General features: G+C 46.0%; 1 protein-coding gene across 2 annotated transcripts in view; it reads right to left on the bottom strand.

Annotated features, from left to right (window-relative positions):
- Nucleotides 1-20,240, bottom strand: part of GRIA1 (glutamate ionotropic receptor AMPA type subunit 1) — a 187,058-nt gene that overhangs the window by 110,925 nt on the left and 55,893 nt on the right. The window contains exons 2-3 of one of the 2 annotated variants that reach the window (XM_080555266.1): nt 12,076-12,347; nt 9,868-10,005 (exon numbers count right to left, since the gene is read on the bottom strand). In XM_080555266.1, coding sequence (XP_080411392.1) covers nt 9,868-10,005; nt 12,076-12,347 — 410 coding nt within the window. Of the gene's footprint in view, nt 1-9,867; nt 10,006-12,075; nt 12,789-20,240 lie in introns of those variants that run through there. The other variant, XM_080555267.1, reaches the window with a different exon arrangement.

The raw sequence follows: 20,240 nt of genomic DNA, 5'->3' as shown, positions 1-20,240 counted from the left end.
CTATGTCAGGAACATATGTTTTCTTCACTACTTTGCGAAACATCAGAATAGCACAACTGCAAACTGCTTGTTTGCAATGTAATGTCTGGTTTATCAAGGCCTTTAACGGCTGCTTGCGGGGAGAGCAGAAAAATGTCTGGTACCGCTGAGGTATTACCTTCAGCAGAGTATTGAGCACTTCGCGTGATACAGCTGCAGACACTTTGGGTAGGATTCCTCTCACCTGCCTCTCAAGGTCTCAGGGTAAACCGTCTAAGCCAAATCTGTAATCGTGGCTTCCCATATCGTCAAGGGAGATAAGCATGCACCTCTGGAGGGCCAATCCTCCCATGCTAAGATGGGTGTCTAAAACAGTTCAAAAGGATCACTCGCTGGAGGGCTCCCTGCTGATTACAGAGGTAACCTTGTTGAGTAGCTTAGATGAGGGCAACTAATCCTTAGAAAGAAAAGTTAGAGGGGGCAAATTCCCCTCTTTAAGCTTTAAGGACTTAGGACCTGCTGCTTAAGGACAGTGCTAAGGCGTGTAAGTGGTGACACAGCACGAGGTCAAGCCAGGGCTTTGTTCTTCTCCCTTCCTCCTGCCACTCCACAGACATCTGACAAAGCACAGCTGACCTTTAAGCGTGCAATTCAGTTACTTTACCTGGTGCTTTTCAGGGGAAGGAAAAAGTTAAATTAAGGGACAGCACATCCAGCACTTGTACTGAGAGCATATGCAAGGAGTTCGCTTCTAACAAGCTTTGGTGGGCCAAAGCTTGCCAAGCAGAGAGGTTTAGGAATGGTTTAACTGACAGATACTATCTGAGATGTTGTGTGTTGGTTTAGCCACTTCAGCGTGACTGCTAAGCCTTGATAAAACTGTGGTGATGAAATGAATTTCCTCTTGGACAGAGAAAGCACACACCCCAAACTAGCCCCAGTTACTCCAGAACAAGAAGTAACACGGGCTTTTTGGGAAAGGGCTACAGATAAGTGGAGAAAGTGCTTTCAGCTTGTCTCTGAAGGTGTGTGGTTGTTCTTCGAGCAGGGGTGGAATTGCAGAAGTCTTCTCACCTCCTGCCTGGGAGCCACGCAGGGAACTCACCTCCCGCCTAATTAACTTGCCAGCAAGCCTACATGTGTGGTTTTCTTAAAGGCCAGCAGCACTGAAGCACAAGCTGGGCTTCCTCTTGGAGGTCCTATTAAAGGTTGCAATAAGAAAGAAAAATATAGAATGAATTACAGAGCTGGATAGGTCTTACTTCTAAGTGACGTTAAAAACCTCCAGAATTCATACCAATGAAGAGACAGCACTTAAATGTGGACACTTCTGGGAACACACAAATTAAGAGATGTTTTTTCAGTCTTCAGGTAGCTGTGAACGTGTATCCTCCTGCAAGCCTGGGGACTGCGTGGGGCTCTGTGGGTTCAGGGGAGGTGCTGGGATCTGCTTCCTCCAAGGTCTCTGCTGAGTCTGGCACACAAGGCTGCTAAGGTGGAGGATGTTATGATACGGATGACTCAATGTTAGAAATTCATTTGAGTTCATCCATATATTTCTCACAGGTTCCCAAACAAGTGATGATTCTTAACATCTGTCAGCTGAGGCTAATCCACATCCCAGCCTCCAGCTGGGATGGTCTCCTCACTGCCTTTCCCTTCTCTGGCACCACCCAAAAGGAGCATGGGGACTCCCAGATTGCCATCCCCACAGCTCAGAGCTGCAGACAGTGGGTTTTGGTTGGCCCAGCCATAAATATCTGAGCAGACCAGACCCCAGAACTGGGACAGGCTGAAAGACTAAATTAAACCTGATTAAATCCGTGGAACGCACTCATATCTCCCATTGCTCAGGACGGACTGGGGACAGCTGCTCTGCCTGTGTTTCTGGGACAGTGAACTGGAAACGGCATTGCTGCATGGGTGGGCTGTGCTGCAGCTCGTCTCCCTGTCCTTGCTTGCAACAGCAACTTGCCCACGGCCCCTTCCCCCCATGGCCATATGTGGTTTGGCTTTCTATTACTTCCTTTGGTAGTTCATTAAGGACATGGGTCCTTAAAGGACTAGGTCTTTCCAAGTGCTGCTCCTGACCCAGTGTTTCTCCATCCCCCATCCCTGCGTGGTCTCTGCTGGTCTCCTCTCATCCAAGCTCCCATACCTGCTGGTAATTTTTCTTGCTGCTCACCTGACAGAATAGCAACACTGTTCTCTTTCTCATGGGCGGTGCTGGATGGGGCATCAGCACTGCGTGGAAGGAAAGCTAACATGCTTGGGCACTCAGGGGACACGTGCAGGCCAGTGGGAGAAAAACACATCTGAATCTATAGTCATGGATGTCATTTGTTCAGTGAAGCTTACTGCTAGCAAAGATCAAAGCAAAGTGTTTGGGAGGGCGGGGAGGTGAGAAATACCCCTCCCTTTCATGTGAGATCCCTCCACGCTGCATCCCGATTACCTACAGCAGCTCCCGTGTCTCTCCTCAGACCCTCCAGCCTCAACCTTTCATCTCCCTCCCACTTCAGCTCCATTAGCACGGTTACAGGACCTCGCTTATTAAATCAAAGCCAGCACTCTGAGAGCACATAGAGAGGTGCAGACATTATATACACACAAGAATCCTGCCATCAGTTGTATGTTACATCTCACTCTCAGACATCAGTTTTCTTTTGCACTCCTCCACTCTGTCAAAAACAAATAAAATCAAAGAATGAAAGACCCTCTTGAAGGAGCCAAAATCCAGCAATTTGTAGCTGTTACTCGCCTCTTCATTGCCTCTCGCTGCTACCTTCTCAAGAGATCAATCAGTCCTGTGATGCATAAGCATGTCTCCTCCTAAACCGCAACTTTGGATTAGGGCTGAAAGGGTGGGCTTTGCAAAGAATGGGGAAAATAACTGAAATATATTAATAAAAAAAATCAACATTTTTTTTTTTTTCAAGAATGCCCCAGAGGGATTGAGTGGGTCTGGCTGCTAAAGGGTAGCAAAAGAAAATCAACTAGGGACTCGTTACCGTGTGAGCTAATGAGCGATCAAGTTCAGCAGGTGAGCGGGGAACAGTTTCTGCTGGATGGCATGCTGTTAATGCTAATCATCTGGTATTATTTTGAAACATTTTTTGCAGGGATGGTGGTGGATTGCTAGCGGCTGGATTCAGCCTTTCTTCTGCGTGATGCCTAAGACCTGACTTCCTCAGGGGTCCTCGTAACCTCCAGAGAACACCCCACGTTGCACCAGGTGGCACTTTTCACTGGGAAAAATGTTCCCGTGTTCCAGTCCTGCACAACTAAAAGCAGAGAAGTAAAACTCATCCCTTTTTAAAGGAGTGTAGTTGAAATAAATGCATCTTTGTCTTCAGCCTTCTGCTAATACCACACCCCGGAGAATTTGGATCAGCAGAATATTAAAGTCTCCCTGATTTATTGCATCTTTAAGGAGCGTGTGATTTTGTGTTTGCTCAAAGCTCCACGTGCTACTGAAGGTAACCGGGATGGTTTCCATTTCTACTGGCAGAGAGCTATTGCCTTTGGGGCCCTAACCCTATTAAGGAAAATGTAAACGTATATATCTAAAATTCCCACTAGAGTTTTGGAAGGGAACAGTGTGCTTCCCCACTCTGCCTTCCTTGCAGCCACATGAAGATTTTGACTCTCACCTTGCTAATATGCCAAAAAATTAAGCCCATGTGTCTGCAGCTTAGTAGCATCCCTATCACATGAAAAAGCTTTATTTTTAGAGAAGAAAGGATGAGCTGTGAGTGGAAACTGTGACTGTCACACAATGAACAGGTTTGGCCTCTGCTGCTCACTCTTTCTCAAAATCCCTTCTCTGACTGCTGCAGAGCCCGAATTTTACTTCTTCACTCTTGTTTGTGTGTCAACAATGAATATTTGGGATCCTCTGCAGATGAGCAGATAGATTTGCAGGTGTGAAATTCCTATTATTCCTCTTCTAATTTTTCCTAATTACGTGACATCAGCTTTTCTCCCCAGGCACCACTCCCACAGACTGGGATAAAAATAAATAAAAACATAAAAATAGTCATGTAAAGAAGTGCCCCCATCCCCTCTGGAGAGAAACAGACACACGAGACAGGGGAAAACCTGTTCTTGACATGCCCTGCCAGCCTCTCAGCAAGGCTGCCTTCGCCAAGTGACAGGGGAGTACCATCAGCGTCCCCGCAGACGATATTGGCCCACGTTCGCCCAAGTCTCTCTGTGCCCAGATCCGTGAAGGCAGACAGACAGCCCGCCCTGCCCTGGCAGCCGGAGCTGAGCAAATGGCTTGGCACTCATGTTTTAAGTGCTTTTCTTTTCTGAGAAAGAAAGGGATGGCTTGCCACCTTCCTCGGTGGTGGCTGCCACCGCTGAGCACCCAGTGCCCACCCCAAACCCACTGCAGAAACCTTGGACCATGCCCAGGACCCGCTCCCTCGTCACTGGCAGCCCTTTTCTGCACCTCTGCTGGATTTCACCCTCTGCAGAGACGGTGCTCATCAGCACCCTCCTGACGGCTGGATCTTCCTGTAAGGTGGGAGCATCTCACCAAATAAACATGCAATTAATAGGAACTCACAGCGCACCCCTGCCAGAAACTGAGCATCCTTAACATCAGTTTGATCTAATGTGAATTGATGCTTTGATTCACCCACCTGCATCAGACCTTTTCCCATCACAGAATCTAAGGAGGTATATTTCCCTGTAGTACCTATTTTGTATTAATCAGATTTTGTCTGATCATTAAATCCAAGTTTCTGTTGGCTTAACTCACATTAAATAGACATAGCTAGCATCCTAGGACCTACAGGGATAAAATCCCAAAGCATTTACATGACATTTCTGTTATTGCAAAAATAAAAACAAGCCTACCAACACCATAACAACTACATACTATTACAGGGCTGGGCTTATTTAGATTGCGGAAGTTTAATTATAAAAATTGCATTTTAATTGATTACTGCTGAAATAATTACAGCAACACCTTTCCAAGAAATGGCGACCACCGTATGTTTGTCAACAAAGAAGCTTCCTTTAAATTAAACATGCAATAATTGTTTAATTAAGCCAAATTTAGATCCTCATTTGAGAACATTCAAATGTTTGCCTATTCCTTCCCATCTCTGAGAGGTAATTTAGGAGATAAAAAGCTATCTCCAGAAATACAGTATCTATATACGTAAGCACTCAAGAAGAAGAACAAAAAGAAATACTTTGTTTTATAGCTGATCTGGATCTAAGCTTGCTGCTATTGATAAGAATATAAGCACAGAGAGAGTGATCACTACAAATTCTTTTCTAATTGCAGCTTGGAGGCTTTCTTAAAATATAAACTGTCTCCAACATGCATATTCATTTTCTAATATGCAGAATGGATTCAACTTTGATATACTAGCAGCACCCACAGCCCCTGCTCAGCATGAGGACCCCACAGTACCTACAGCTGTGCATACATGGAGGGAGAGGGATAACTAAGGCATTGGTTTTTGGCCTCTTTGCAAGTTTTCATGCAGCTGAAAAATCCTTTCACTCTCCTTTGCAGACCTCTGTGTTTTGGTTGTGCAGCTCCCGAACATCCCTTCTCAGTAGCCCAACACATAAGCACGCACAAAAGCTGATTGCTGCACCAGCAAAGCTACAGGCTTAGCTCAGAACAGGGATTTTTAGTAGCCGGTCATCCCTGCAAAGTGGCATGAGTTCTGCAGGGATGGATTTACCAAGCTGGTGATTCACCTTCCGTGAGCACCACTCAGCGGGGCACATCCCCCAGGACACGGCCAGGGAAATCTATGGCTGAGCCATCGCCCTCCCAAGCAGCTCACTGCTGCAGCCGTGCAGCGAGAGCAACAGCCTCCATCTGTCCAGCTCTGCCTGGGCTCACCCCGGGACTCCTGCTGGGGGCCGAAAGCAGGAGTTTCTGCACCACAAACTAAATCAAGCTAAGGAGCTGGGGCTGAAACAACTCTCACCCCTCAGGGAGCTGGGCAATGCACAGGATGGGGATGTTCATTACATGTGCATGAATGGAGGCTGAGATGAAGAATATGGGAAAACTTCCTGGTGTTAGGTCCAGTAACTAGGCTCTCATCCCTTTGCTGCCAACAGGACATGGTGCTTGTGTCCACCACAGACCTCACAGTGACAAGAATTTACAGCTCTACCCTAACCTTCAGCCCTCTTGTGTCCTCACATCTAGCACAGAGCACCCCTCTTCTCGTCTCTCAGCTCTGACCTGCAGCATCTCCTGCCACATCAGGTCTGCCCCGAGCACACTCAGCCTCAGCAAAACACAGCAAGACAGTGCTTGCCAGAGTCTGTGCTGAGGTCATAATGTGCTTTTCCAGAAATGGCTGAAGACAGAACCTGAGAACACATCTTTAAAGCTGATCAGAAGGGTTTTGCTCTGCTACATCGCTTTGCAAACCTTTCAGCTACACCACCCCATCATTTTACCTTTTATAGTCACCTGGCGCTGCTATATACTTCTGCTGAAGAAAGGACTGAAAATTCACCTTCTTCCTAAACAATTACCTTGGCCTTCAGTGAAATGACACAAATATATAAAGTTTTCTAACCCTTTGGTTAAGAACGCTCGAAGCAGCAGGTGTGCATTTTCATTGCTTGTCAAAAACCAGTAAGCCATGCCACACACCCAGCTGCAAACACAGAGCCTGTTCCTTGCCAACTAGTCTGTGGGCTGGGATGAATTAAGGAAGATATCTCAGTTATTGAAATGTGCCCATGTCTCAGCGATATGACAACATTAGCATCCACCACACACATGAAATATGAGGTTACCACAGTGTCTACTACTCATTTTTGTTTTCTTAATGATTACAATTTAAAATTACAATTTACAATTGATTACAAATTGATTACAAATGATTACAATTTAAAATCATAATCTGCAGGGGCACAGGAACCTCAGGTCAACATTACCCCACAGGGAGGTATTCACAAGCACCGTGTAACAACAAAAAGTCCACAGCTGGAAGCATCAGAAATCTGAAAGTTATCATTGGGCTGTCACAGCGATGCCCCAGTGACAACAGCAGCCTCCTGATATTTTACAGATTTATCACTTTCGTGGATATCACTGTTACCAATTTACGATCATCACTAGCACATCAGCAGCGGTTCCCTACCACTGTCACCTGCACGCAAATGGGTGCATCTCATTCTGTAAATTTACCCACTGTCACACCAAAGCTCGCTCATCCTAACGAGCAAGCAGATATATGTCAGGCAGGGGTAAGACGGTGTCACAGTTTATACCGAGATACATTTTGCATACGATCTCCTTAGACAGGGTGCTGTCATTTTGGTGCAGTTCAGCCTGCCACTTCATCGCTGCCCCGCAAGCTGCCCAGCAAGCCTTTTTGTTTCTGCAGTCACCACCGATTCTTAATATATATCCTGTGTTTTGAATGATGCTGCTTCAGGCACTTGCCATAAGGACTACATTTAGCACAGGAGGCTGGATCTAGCCGGAGGCAGGACGCGCCATGGGGCTGGGACCTGCCAGCCTTACTCAGATGTCCTGCTCCTGGTAGGGGCAGCGCCAGGTTTGCAGAGTCCAAACACCCTCCACCGAAAGCATCAGGGAACCAGGTGATTCCAACGACAGAGAAATGCTGTGTTCTCCATCTCCATGGGAACAAAAACTGGTACTTTTAACTGGTAGCATGGCCGGTCTTTTCTCAGAAGATAAGGACCTCTGCGTGGGCAGGGTTTTTTATTCACTGTAAATAAACAGATCTTTCTGCTGATATCTTGGCAACAGGGAAGGGAATTTGCTGGAAGGTGAGGAAGGAGATAATTCCTGGCAAAAGTTTCAGCATGGGAGTACCAAAACCACATCTCCCAACAGCCTGTTATATTGTGGGGCTTTTTTATTGTGGTGGTGTTTTTTTTTTTTTTTCCTCCCAAGGGTACAGGGAATAACACCGTCTTTTGTGCTTACAAAACAAAAGCTGCCTTCCATAGTCTTGAAGAACTTAGGAAGTTTTTAATTAAAAAAAAAAAAATGAGGACAAGTGAAGTTGGACTGTGCAGAGTGCTTTGCTGGTCTGATCTAGGACAATGTGCCCTACATAGAGCTCAAATATAACATCCTTTGGGAGGTTGTCTTGCTTCCATTCAGCTTTTGTGAGACCACCCCCACCCTCGTGGTACTAATGACAGATTTTTTAAGCATAACTAGTATCGTGGCCTTGCTATCATTGCTAATGCAGTAAACAAAATCATTAGTGGCAGGCGTAGAGAGGGAGGGAAAACTCTGCGCAGATGGAGAATTTATTCTAGCAATATTCTTGCAGTTTCTGCTTTCTTCCTGCTATCAGCACTGAAATAGCTCATCCCCAGCCACAGTCAGCAACTCTACCCCAGGTGGGTGACGCTTTCCTTTGATAGATACTAGGTCTGCCTTTTTCTTCTATTTGTCTAGTTTTCCTGCCAAGGAAGTGCCATTGGACTGAGCTGAAATAGTTGCTCTTGCTTGATGAAAACCTTGTAGTTGGCAAATAAAGGGGTATTAAGGAGAATAGAAAATCTTTAGGAATGTCATTAGATAGTCCAGTGAAAGCATGGCCAAAATATTACTTCTCTCTCCTACGTCTTACAGGCCAAGAAATTCCTGCAATCTTGTACTTGCAAACTTTTCAACATTAAAAAAAAATGGACTTTTTTTTTTTCTTTAAGGAGCCTTATCAGTTCTCCTCCTATACATTCCTGGGTTCTTTCTGCAGAAAAACATTTTTCCCTTCTGTATATTTCTTAGCAGAGAGAACAGTTTTTGTCCACCTCTATCCCACTCTCCATATGACTAAACTGCAGAGAGGATGTTTCAGTGAATCAAAAGGATACTACGGATGTGAGCCAACAACAACCCAACAGGCTCTGCAAAGGGAAGGGTTCCTCCTGCAGGTCCTCATACACACACAAGCACACGCAGGCTCAGAGAAAGAAAGCTGTGTCTGACACCAGGTCGAGCTGAGGAATTCTTTGTGCATCGCATCCCAGCGGTGCGAGCCCCTCGTGCACAGCACCGTGCTGCTCGCTCCAAAGGAAGCAAATGCCACAATAGCCCCTGCTGCAACCACGGGGCTGTGTTAGTGTTTGTTTTCTGCTGGTTACCTCCTGGTCTTATTTGTTGCTGCTAATCTTGGCGTTACCTGGCAAGTCAGATTTTTTCTTTTCCCAACTCCACCACATAACAATGTGCTGTGCTTTAGCAAGGTGTAGCTAAGCCCTAGGACTGACTCTGCTGTGCCAATTCAGTCTTTAATTGGTGTTTTTAGAGCCAATAATTTCACTGGCACTTGAAACTAGAACTCTCTTACCTCTCCGTCCTTATCGGACATGTCCCTTACTGTAAATCTGGACTCTGCTTGCACCACGGTGCCGTTTTCTGCTCAGTCTTTCTTAAATTGCAAGGACAGATGGCTAAACTGGGGCTGGAGAAGAAGCTGTTCACACTAAACAGACACTTCTGTGCACCCCGTGGGTGGAAAGGGGTGCCTTTGTTGTACATCGCAGCTATAGGAAATATGGGAATGAAACCCCAGTATGAAGAATCGGGCAGGGGTTAGAGAAACACAAGGAAATGAATTGTTGAGGGTTTTATACTACTTTGGAAGCATTGAAAGAGAAAACACAAAACATGCTGAACAACTGCAGCACTATCTCACCCCCTACATCTTAGCACAAACCAAAATGATTCTGAAATCTCTTTGCTGTGTATCTGGGGTTTTCTTACATGGACCCTGAAGGAGAGTTGCATGTTTTTATCAAGATGTCCCGTATTTTAGATAATAAAAAAAAAAAATAAACACAAAAGCAGTCAGGAGTGAAGAAACCAAAGTAAGAGAAAGCACGGCAAACGCCGCTACTTACAGGTATATGTCATTTCAAAGCTGTCACTAATGTTCACAATGTCGATCTGGGGAAGGAGCTTAGGGGGTTCCGTGAGCTGAGACAGTGCAAACCTAAAAGCCGCATGTTCCTGGGACTGTTGATTAGGAAATAACCCCCCTGGGGAGAAAAACAGAACAAGGAGAAAGGTCTGAGCACACCTGTATTAGCAGTCTCTTTGGTCTAAAATATTCCTGGGCTAGAGCTTGCCTATCCTGAGGCTGCCTCTGCAGTCCAAAACCCTCCAGCACAGCAGGGGGGTTCGTGCCCGCTGCAGCCAGGCTGGAAGCAGAAAACCTTTACATTATGTAATGTCTGGAGCACGTATAGGAGCTCTGGTGCATCTCTGAGCCCAGCATCCTGCAGGGTTGGGCTGAACCTTGGGGTTTGGCTCAACCTCTTTACCTCCCCACAACTTTAAAGAAAAGAAACGTAAGCGCTGCCAATGTTACTTCTATAAAAAAAGGAATTAGAGTCTTTCTCCCTCCACCCCCACTTGTAATTAGGCCCATTTTAAACTTTGCTCCCCAGGTTTGCTGCAGGAGGGAAGCAGGGGTTACTGGGTTCAGAGCAGCCCGGCCAAGCTGGGCACGTGGGGACGGGGCTGTAAGAGCCGGACCGAGCAGGGCCCATGGCCAAACACCTGCTGCTGCTGCTGGAAGTTTGCTGCATGGAAAAACCCTACATTTAACAGGTGACAGTGGCCAGACTCAGAGAGAGCAGGAAATCTAAAGCTTGATCCTGAAAAGGATCGATCTGAGTGGAAGCGCATCTGAGCCCAGAGCCACAGGACAACATAAAGCAAATAGAAACCAGGATCAGGCTGGACGCAGGCTCAGAGCCTCTCTCCCCTCATGGACCTGGAACAAAATGCTGGGATAACCCAGCCCTAGGAAAAGTTTCCTGCTGCTCCCCCCGCAGGGAACTTCGCTTGTGGCAGGTCCCTTCATGGCATCCAGAAAGTCTGAATGTAATAGCACGAGTCCTGTTATCTATATGCATGTAGAAGCACTATTTGTATTTTAGATAGGGAAACAAAGCGCTTGAAAACAAGGCTGAATTAAAACAGGAGCAGAAAGCATCGATACCCACCCTCCAGGGCAGATGACATGGGTAAGAAACAAATGTGCAGAGAGAGACCTGCTTGCAATGGCACTTCGCACATCTTAAGTATAGAGGGCATCTCCTTGGTGTGTGGAGAGGGCTATTTGTGTACGAATATCACCCACCCCCCCACATGCACCCCCTCTCCAGCCTAATCGTGGGTGTCAGTGAAATAAGATGCTAGTAGCTGAGTTAAGCTCTTATACGTGTTTGTTGAAAGGGAAAGAATCTGGGATGCTGCACAGATTTGGGGTAAAAGGGAAGCAGGAAGGGAGGGAGATGGGGATGTAGCAGGAACAGCAATAAAAGCACCAATTGTGCAGCTATACTAAGGCAGGAGTTGCCTGAACTTGGTGGATTAGCAGTTGATTGGCTTTGTACAGAGAAAGGAGCTGGGAAAGAAAACCGGCGTGCAAGGAAACGGAATTTGGGTTACAAATTGTCATCAATAAAGATCAATGGGAGAGTAATAATGAACCTGGGGCTGGGGGGAGAGCAGCACCGAGAAGTTACAGGAAGGGAGAAAGGAATCAAACAGGCAGTGCTGGTGCACAGAGGAAGCAAGTAGCATGAAATGAAAAGAGACTTCAACGCAAAATCCTCCTCCAATAGCTCTGCCCTTATTCTTTAGCAACAACAACAGAGCGCGCCTGTTTGTTACCTCTCGTCCCAGTTACCTACAGATGAGAGCATCCTCACAAAAATGTATAATGCAACCACCGATTTTGCAAATGCAGCAACGCACAATGGCAGCCCAGATATTTCACAAAGCAAGAAACAGATTTTTTTTTCATGCTTCCTCCATTTCAGAGGCACTTTTCTCCCTCTGTGTTGGTGTGTGTGCAGGCATTTATTCCCGATCCTCCCCTCCCCCAAAGAAAAATTGATATCTCTCTGCTCTTGCAAATCTCATACCAACAGGAAAACCCAGCCCGCGCTGTTCACCCCCTCTCTCTCTCTCACACACACACGCACATTTTTCCCCTGCAAGCAAATGAACGGGTCGGTTTGCCCCCACCGCCCCCTCTCCACCCCACCGCTTGCCGGGGAGCATCACTCCCCAGCGGCCCCGAGCTCCGCACTCACCTATCTGGATATTGTTGGGGAAATTGGCCCCTAACACTGCCCCTAGGAAACTGGTGCAGAAGAAGGCAAAAATGTGCTGCATATTCCCTTTTGCATTGGCGAAAAAGAAGCCCAGTTCCGAGCATAGATTTGATTTTTCCCCCGCTCTGCTCTCTTTAGCTGCCTCTCTCGCCTCCCCTCTGCTGCGCCTTCTGGATTGCGCGTCTCCTTCTCTCGGAATCCAGCGCTGAGACTGCTGCTTAACACCGCCTGACAGCAGGATTAACTGAGCCCTGTGAGAAAGAAAGAGAGCCCGCTCCTCATCCACATCCCTCCCCCGCCACACACAACACACACGCACGCATGCACGCCGTGCGCTTCCACCGAGCTCCCTTTGCCTTCGCCGAGCTGGAGCTCAACAGCTGGGCACCGCGTCCCCCCACCGCCCCAGCTATTCCCTGGGGGCCCTGGCTGGGGTCTCTAAGGGCAATCCCTGCCTACCCCAAGTTCCCAGCTCCCCCCCGCATCACCCCTCAACTTCTCGTGGCAAGAGCTAGAAGGAACCTGTGAATCAGTAGGTGGCAAACTCCTCTAGAGAAAGGGCTTAAACTCCTCTGCCTCTCATCCGTCGCATCCCAACCTGGGCTCTCATCCCTGGGGCCAGGAGTTGACCGGATCAGTCTCTACAGCCTGGCTCATTAGGATAATAAAAAGGGAGGGATCCTGCAAACGTGCCTTGGAAGGAAGGGTTTCAGAGCAACAGACAACAAAGATCCTGAAGAAGGAAAAAAATAAATTAAAAAAAATAAATCACCCACCCCAGCACACACCTTCCTTGCCTCACCGTTAACCTATGAGGCATTCCCATGCACTTGCTCTGGAGGAATCTGTGCTTGCCAGAACCATCAGGCAGGGCAGGCTTCAGAAATTAGGGGGCTTTTCTAGTCTGAATCATTGTAAGAGCTGTTTTGTGGCAGTTCTGGTGAGGTTGGAGCTTATTTGACCATTAGCAGCTTTGCTCAAAAACAAAAGGGAAAAAATCAATAGGAGTAACAACAATAAAAACCAGCCCTTAGGCACCACTTGGGATTTAGAAATGTTTCAGGACAAAGTGTTGTGAACACAGAGCCACAGCCATCTCAGAGAGTAGAGAAAATTCACCCATTCCCGTCTGAAACATGAAGCCCCAGACCAAACCTGGGGCCTCTTGTACCAGAACGCGATTATCCATGTCTGAGCAGAGAGATTTTGCCTCCACAATTTGCATTCTTACTGAAAACAAAGAGTAAATGGTGAGGAGGAAACAAAGAAAACATGATCAAAGAAAACATGTTGTTTGTGTTAGAGTCAGAAATAGGCTCAAAGGTCAGGACTTGCTCCCGCAGAAGGTGCAGTTGGACAGACCGGGACTCTGCAGAGCAGGATAACCAAAACAGGCTGCGACCAAAGCTTTCAAAACCTGCACTAACACGGAGACATTCTCTGTTGGCCGCAGTGACCAGGTGTAACGTAACTGCTCTTAATATCCTCAAGCCTCTTCTGAAGTCTTGAAAACAGAGACGGTAGCATTTTGTTGTTGTTGGCATGCCCTCTACTTTCTCCAGAAGAGATTTGCCACAGCTCTGGTTCCCCTTACAGCCCTCCCTGCCAACTGCAACAGAGGTCTTGGGTACCGCAGCATCACACACAGCCATGCTCTGTCTCCATAGCCAAATGTGACAACTGGAAAACTCCTCACGTTGCTGTGGGCACAGGCTCTGGGCAAACGAGAATGGACAATGATCTTTGCACAAGGCCAACATTTCATCTCTGCAAATTAGGTTCGGGATCTTTAGCCTCTTCCTAGATGATTTTATGGATCTCGCTGTGATGACAAAATGCTTAAACACCCACATAAGTGCCAGGGCAGACATTTACAGCAGGCATTTAGCATCTGCAGCACCGTAGACTAACACCTTGCATCAGAGCAGATTTGTACTGATGCCTACAACTTTGTGGCCTCTTACAAGGACAGCGAGGACAGTCGCACTGCAAAAACAGAGCCCAGAAGACTGACATCTTCCTTATGGCAAGCAATAAAACATCCCTCCAGGATGAACTCATTTTTTTCCCCCAAGCCACCCTTGACCATGGCAATGACTCTCGGTGTCAGAGACTTGCAGGTTCATTAAAGCGATTGTTCAGGCGTTTAGGAGTGAGTTACAGGCGGCCAAAGGATGAGCTTATCTTGGCTGAGTGACCAGCATCCCAGAGCCATATTCAAGCAAACCAGATTTAGGTATGTTGATAGATAGCACCTTCAGATTTCCATCTCGTTCCTTGTATAATATCAACAACACTGATCTGAGGCTAAAATAATCTACTGGTAGGCTTTATAGGCTCTTGCTTTCCATCCAAATTTAACAGAAACAGCTGCATTTATAAGCTAAAGAAAGGTACTGAAGGGTAGCCAATGCAATAGAGAGTTGCTAGCGTGTTTTCGAAACTCCCAAGCAGCCTGTCTGGTAGTAATAATAATAATAATAGCCATAACAATAAAATATTGTAATAGCTCACAGAAAGCTTGCACTGTTGCATTAATTAATGATGCTGCTTTTGTCTATAAACCTTGCAGAGTGCAGGTGGCTTAACAAGGAGAACCTCACCACACTGTAACAAGATAAGTAGCAATAAGACCATTATTTTAAGAATGTATTAATTTCCTTTTTACCTATAGATAGTAGCATTTTATTCAGTTTGTTAGCACAAGGATGCTAGGAATTAACTCTAGCTGCTCTAAAGATTATTTAAATCAACCTCTGAAGGATATAGCTTCTGAACTTTCAACTAAGCACCAAACTTAGTCTTGGGATATTGGTGAAACTCTTAGATGTTGCAGGAATGGTCATAACAGAATGACTGACAGATCAATGCACCTTACAGTGCCAGATATCAGACAGTTCTGGGCTCTTCTGAGAGAAAAGTCTGACTGAATTATCAACTGAATTTTTTAGATTCCTAAAAAACAAGAACAAACATCTGAATGAACTTATTTCTAATTTCCGAAACCAAAGAAAATCATTCATTACAGCATATATGTATATTGCACAGTGCGGTCTTGATCAGGGGGCAACTGGAAATACAGGGGAGTGGAATTACGAAGACCTGTATTTTGTCTTAAAGGCTCCATAAGAAATAGGTGGGACAGGCAGGCACCTGGTGCTTAACAGGGAACTTCTAACAAGGTCTTGTGGGATAAATCCATGCAATTGAGTGCAATGAGTTAGGTAAATACACGTCTAAGAAAGTGGGCCTTCCGATTTAAGATAAGAAATGGTATAAAGGAATTTTGAAAGAGTGCAGCTGGTTCACATAAGATCTTTGCCAGACATAACAAGAAAATGAATACATCAAAGCTCCCGTTCTCGTTGTGCTCTGCTGGCGGCTGACCTTGCTGTACTTAGCAAGAACCTTTGTTCTCACCCACTTCTGCTCCAAGGTTTTGCACACCAGAGAATTTTGTCTCCAGGGAGGCTGTCTGCCACCTTCCTCTTTGCTCCACTTCGCACAACGTGAAGTTGTCCACGAGAGCAGAATGGCCTGTCTTTGCTATCAGAGCTTTTGTTTCCAGGATAGCAAATAAGCGGTTGTTACAGCAGATATTTCTGTACCAGAACCCTTGGAAAAACAAAGGACTCATTCACATGCAGAAGCCTCCAGCCTTGAAAAATGAGGAAATCAACAGAACTCGGCATCAATCCGACCTCCCAGCAGAATTATTCCCTCCAGTGCCCACTGTGTTTTACATGATGCTCCTGAATGTCTTCAAAGAGGCTATTAGGCTATTGAAATACTACTATTTCTGAAATTCCTATTATTTTCTAGCTGGACAATCTCTATAGGAGGCTTTTGATAAAGAGCAAAATGTAATTATAGTGATTAATTTAAATAAACTCCAAACAACACAGACTCTCGTATGGGTTTTGCAGAGCGTTGGCATACATGAATGTCAATGGAGTCACGTGTGTTTCTCTCCCTGCCTTGTTCAACTCAATTTTGTTATTTTGGATAATGTACCTCTCAAGGAATGATCACAGGTGCTGAGAGGACAGACTCTGGAAATTCAAAATGGGGAAGATTTGGAAGTGATCATGACGGAAAAAGAGCTGAAAGGACGGTGAAAAACGTGTCACAAGAACCTCTGGGGTACGGGATAACCCACGTCCCCCCAGTCTGCTGTTGACCCCACGGGCATCACTAACACAGCAGACACAGGGACAGGTGAGGGGCAAGAAAACCCTCTTGATTTGCAGCACCAGCGTGTGTGCAGATAGCCCTCGGCACACCTACACCCAGCAAACATATGCACAGTCACTGGTGCCACCCACACGGAAGCGACACTGATAGACACGGCGAGGAAGGCGCATGGGTGCTGTGCGCGCCCGCCTGCCCGCGGCATCTCCCGGGCACGGCACAGCCCCAGGGCTCCTGCTGGCAGACGGAGCTGCTGCGGCGGGGCACTGCACGCCTGCAGCCCTGTCTGAAACCACTCTGCAGGCGTCAGCCCGCATGGGTGTTTTGGCACCACAGGGCTAGCGAGCCAAGCCTTAGCCCTTCATTCGTCCTTGCCCTGCAAATTCTGACTTAAGTAGGGACAGCAGAACCTCTGGCTCCTTGTAGTCCTGTCCATGTGTGCCTATACACTTGAACATTTGACATTTGCTTCAGTCTTTTAAATCTGGAGTGTAGTGTTTATGCCATTGAAAAATAGCGCCTGTAAACCGTAGCCTTCAAATCATTTCTGGGGGAACCTCCTTTACAAAGCAACGTCTGTTATCAGGCTGAAAAAAAAATCCCCCCATCAATGAATCAGGCCTGAGGTGCTGATGGTCTCTTCTCTTCTTCACACAACAGCCAGAGCTGTCAAATGAAAGGCTTCAACATCCCAGGAGCAAGTCAGAGAAGCTAAAAGAAGCATGAGCTTCACTTGCTTTCCAATGTGCATTAAAACCTGAAGATGAAGGACAGAGGAAACTTTATACACTGAATTTGTGCTGGATCTGTTCCTCGTTCTTTGAGCAGGCACTGCTCAGAGAGCTGAGGACAGCTCCAAGCAGGTCCTGACTGACGACAAACATCATCTGGGGGCTGACATTTTAAGGCCATCAAATATTATTTCTTCATTTACTGACTGCCGATGGGGGAAGCCTGATACTTGCTGAATCTGGGAAACATCAGCTTTTTCCACAAACTGTTTAAGAATGTGCTTCTGTTGTGATCCTGATCGGTTTATTACCATATTTATAAGAAATGACTTCTTGCTCAATGTAGGGTAATTAAGTAAGTAAATGGACTGGAAGATAAACCCGTCAATCTAACTGGCATTGAAAATACTGTGCAGTCTTCAGCTGGAAATTCACGAGCAGCAACTGGCAAATGGATGTTGGGCTCTGGCTCAGATTGCCCCTGGGGTACCATCAGTCTGGCGAGGACCATGGGCTCAATGGGTCAGGCTTCACTGTCACCTAGTGCATGGGGGACCTTCGGCACAATAGGATCAGTGGCTTTCCTGGAGACAGGTAAGGATGCAAGCGATGCACTTAGTCCAACTTGAATGCAAGTATCAAATGCTGCAAATTCAGATCTGCATTTTTTTTCTTCCCCAGTTGTTTGTCTGGCCATCTAGCTGGCCCACTGACAATGGGTTTGCTTCCATCGGATGGGTTTGACATGCTCAGCTAGGGACAGTTCAGACAGCCAGTGATGCAAACAGCACTGTGCTGGGTCTAGGTCCATGAGAGCACTTGTGGAAATGCTACAAATCTCTCTCTGATGAATCCTGAGTGACCCCTTCACTGAAAGAACACTGTCATCTGCAACCCCCAAAATGCTCTCTTCCTCATACACAGCAGGCTGCTAGTACTCATTTTTATTTTTTTTTCCTGGTGAATGGCTGATTTATAACTACTTATAGAAACACTGTGCCCTAGTCTCAGTTTACGTTCTTTGCTGAGTCATAAACATAAATCAGAGTTGTGGGTGGGTCCCTGCTTGTTATTAAAGCACCTTATGTTTCTCAAAACCTCGCCAGAGGAAGCAGAAATTACTGGTAATGCGTTAAAGTTACAGTAGGTCTACTCTCGTTAGAGAATATAACACCCCCCCCCCCCCCCCCCCCCCCCCAGATTGTGCTGTTATTTTCTAGCTGAAAGGAAAAACAAAAAGTATTAAAAATTTGTTGAAATACATGGTAAGAGGATTATTTACTGTGAAAAGCCAGGCAAAGGGGATGCAGCCTAAATCAGAAATTCTGGTTATCAATAGTTCAGTGAAATGCTCATATACACTAAAAAGTTTTGCTTCACCCAAACTTCCTGGAATGTTGTGAATGCTCCAGATGAAGTCAAATAATGATTGAGGTGATTATACAGTTTAATATTGATATATATGAATCAACCCTCATTTTTTAATCTCTGGCATCAAACCCAAGATGCGCAGAAAACAAACGTGAAATGAGGGAGATAAAAGGATGCTGATTTAGGAAGAAAAAAAAGAAAAAAAGAAAAAACAACACAAAAAGCAGCAGCAGCAGCAATTGCCGCAATTCAAACAGCCTTGCAAAGATCCCATCATTACCATCTGGCTCAGCGTTTCCCAGGCTGCTTTGCTAACATGCAAGATAAACAAACATGTGGGCTGTGCTTTGGGGTGGCTGATCTTGCCCCTTCTAACAGTCGAAGGAATCAAAGCTTTGAACTTGAGCAACTGAGTCAAGGAAAGCACCGCCAATTTCCAGCCCTTGCAGCACATCCTACTATAGCAGCCGCCCTGCAACCAGACAGGAAGGGGGAAAGCCTATGCACAAAACACTAACCTAAAAAAATTGCCAGAATTATCAGTGATTCGCTGTTGGTAGTTTCTGCAATCAATACAGATATTCTCCTCATTCCCTAACTGCTGCCCATGCTTTAGCTCAGAGAGAAACAGGAATTGCTGTGTTGGATCAAATCACGCAATCACGTAAAATCCCTCCCTCTAACCGTCCCAGTCTCACTCATAGCATTGCGTATCACACATTAGCAGTCCGTATGTGTTGTAGAGGTTGGATTTCACGAGGGCTAATGGATGACTAGAGATATTCACCCATGGAAGTCTACAGGGAGAGATTTTCTTTATTTTCACATGTGGAATCTGCACAAATAACCTGAACTCCCTCCATATATTGTCAGAAGAAGTCATTGTGATATACGGTGCCATTATATAATTTTATAAGAAAAGTAGTTTTCTTTAAATCCTTAATAGATGTGAAAGCAAAATTATATTGGTTCCAGCTTGGAGTGAGAAACTGGAATCTGTAGAGTTTCTGAATAAACAGAAAATCCAACATCCACGTCTGGAGAAAATCCAGAGAAGAAACAGAAAGGCTTCAGCATGGGACATCGAAAATTATCAGAGCTGGAAAGAGGAGAATGAAAAGACTAGCACCACTTAGCCGAAAGAAAAGATGAACGGGGAATGAGAAGCTCCAGGTAGTCTAAGTACTGCCTGGCCTAGAGACACTCAATCAGGTATCTTTGATCCTCTTCTATAGCTCCAAAAACGTTTTTCAAGTTCCACGAAGTAATTTTCTACAACCGTGTGGCAGCGGCCCATAACAGTGGGATGTCCCGACTTTATGCTACTACGCTGGAGCATCTAAGTCCTCTGTGGCTCCTAAGTGTCACCACGATGTGCCAGAGGACATCGCTGCCAGCTCTGCAGATGTGTAAGGAGGGAGAAGGGAACGCATTCGGCAGCAGTGGCAGCTCTCCCCTGTGCAGGGGAACTGCATTTTATGGACGCTCAATAGGAAGGTCTTCAGCTGAGCTATCGCCATTAGGCTGCTCTATTTGGGCAAAGAGCTGTAAAGCTTAACCTACAGATCCTCATCCACCCACTATCTCTTCTTCCTTTACACATCACAAAAATAAGAGACCCCTAAGGATACAATCAGAAACAAATGTCTTTTTTAAAGAATCATCCTGTTTTCCAGGCTGGAAGGGAGAGATAAGAAGGACGATACAGGCTGCTTTACACTGCGTGTTTCTGGAGATGTCCCACATTTAAAGACTTTCTGTGCTAATCAAGATTTTTGCCCAAGACTTTCTGTACATCATAAGCACAGATTACAAGCGAAAGGCTAGACTTCCTTTGTACTCCAACAGCAG

Source organism: Anser brachyrhynchus (genome assembly GCF_964034855.1).
Source record: "Anser brachyrhynchus genome assembly, chromosome: 14".
NCBI lineage: Eukaryota > Metazoa > Chordata > Aves > Anseriformes > Anatidae > Anser > Anser brachyrhynchus.
Note: the sequence above shows the minus strand (reverse complement) of the source record. Positions and strands in the feature narration are given on the sequence as shown.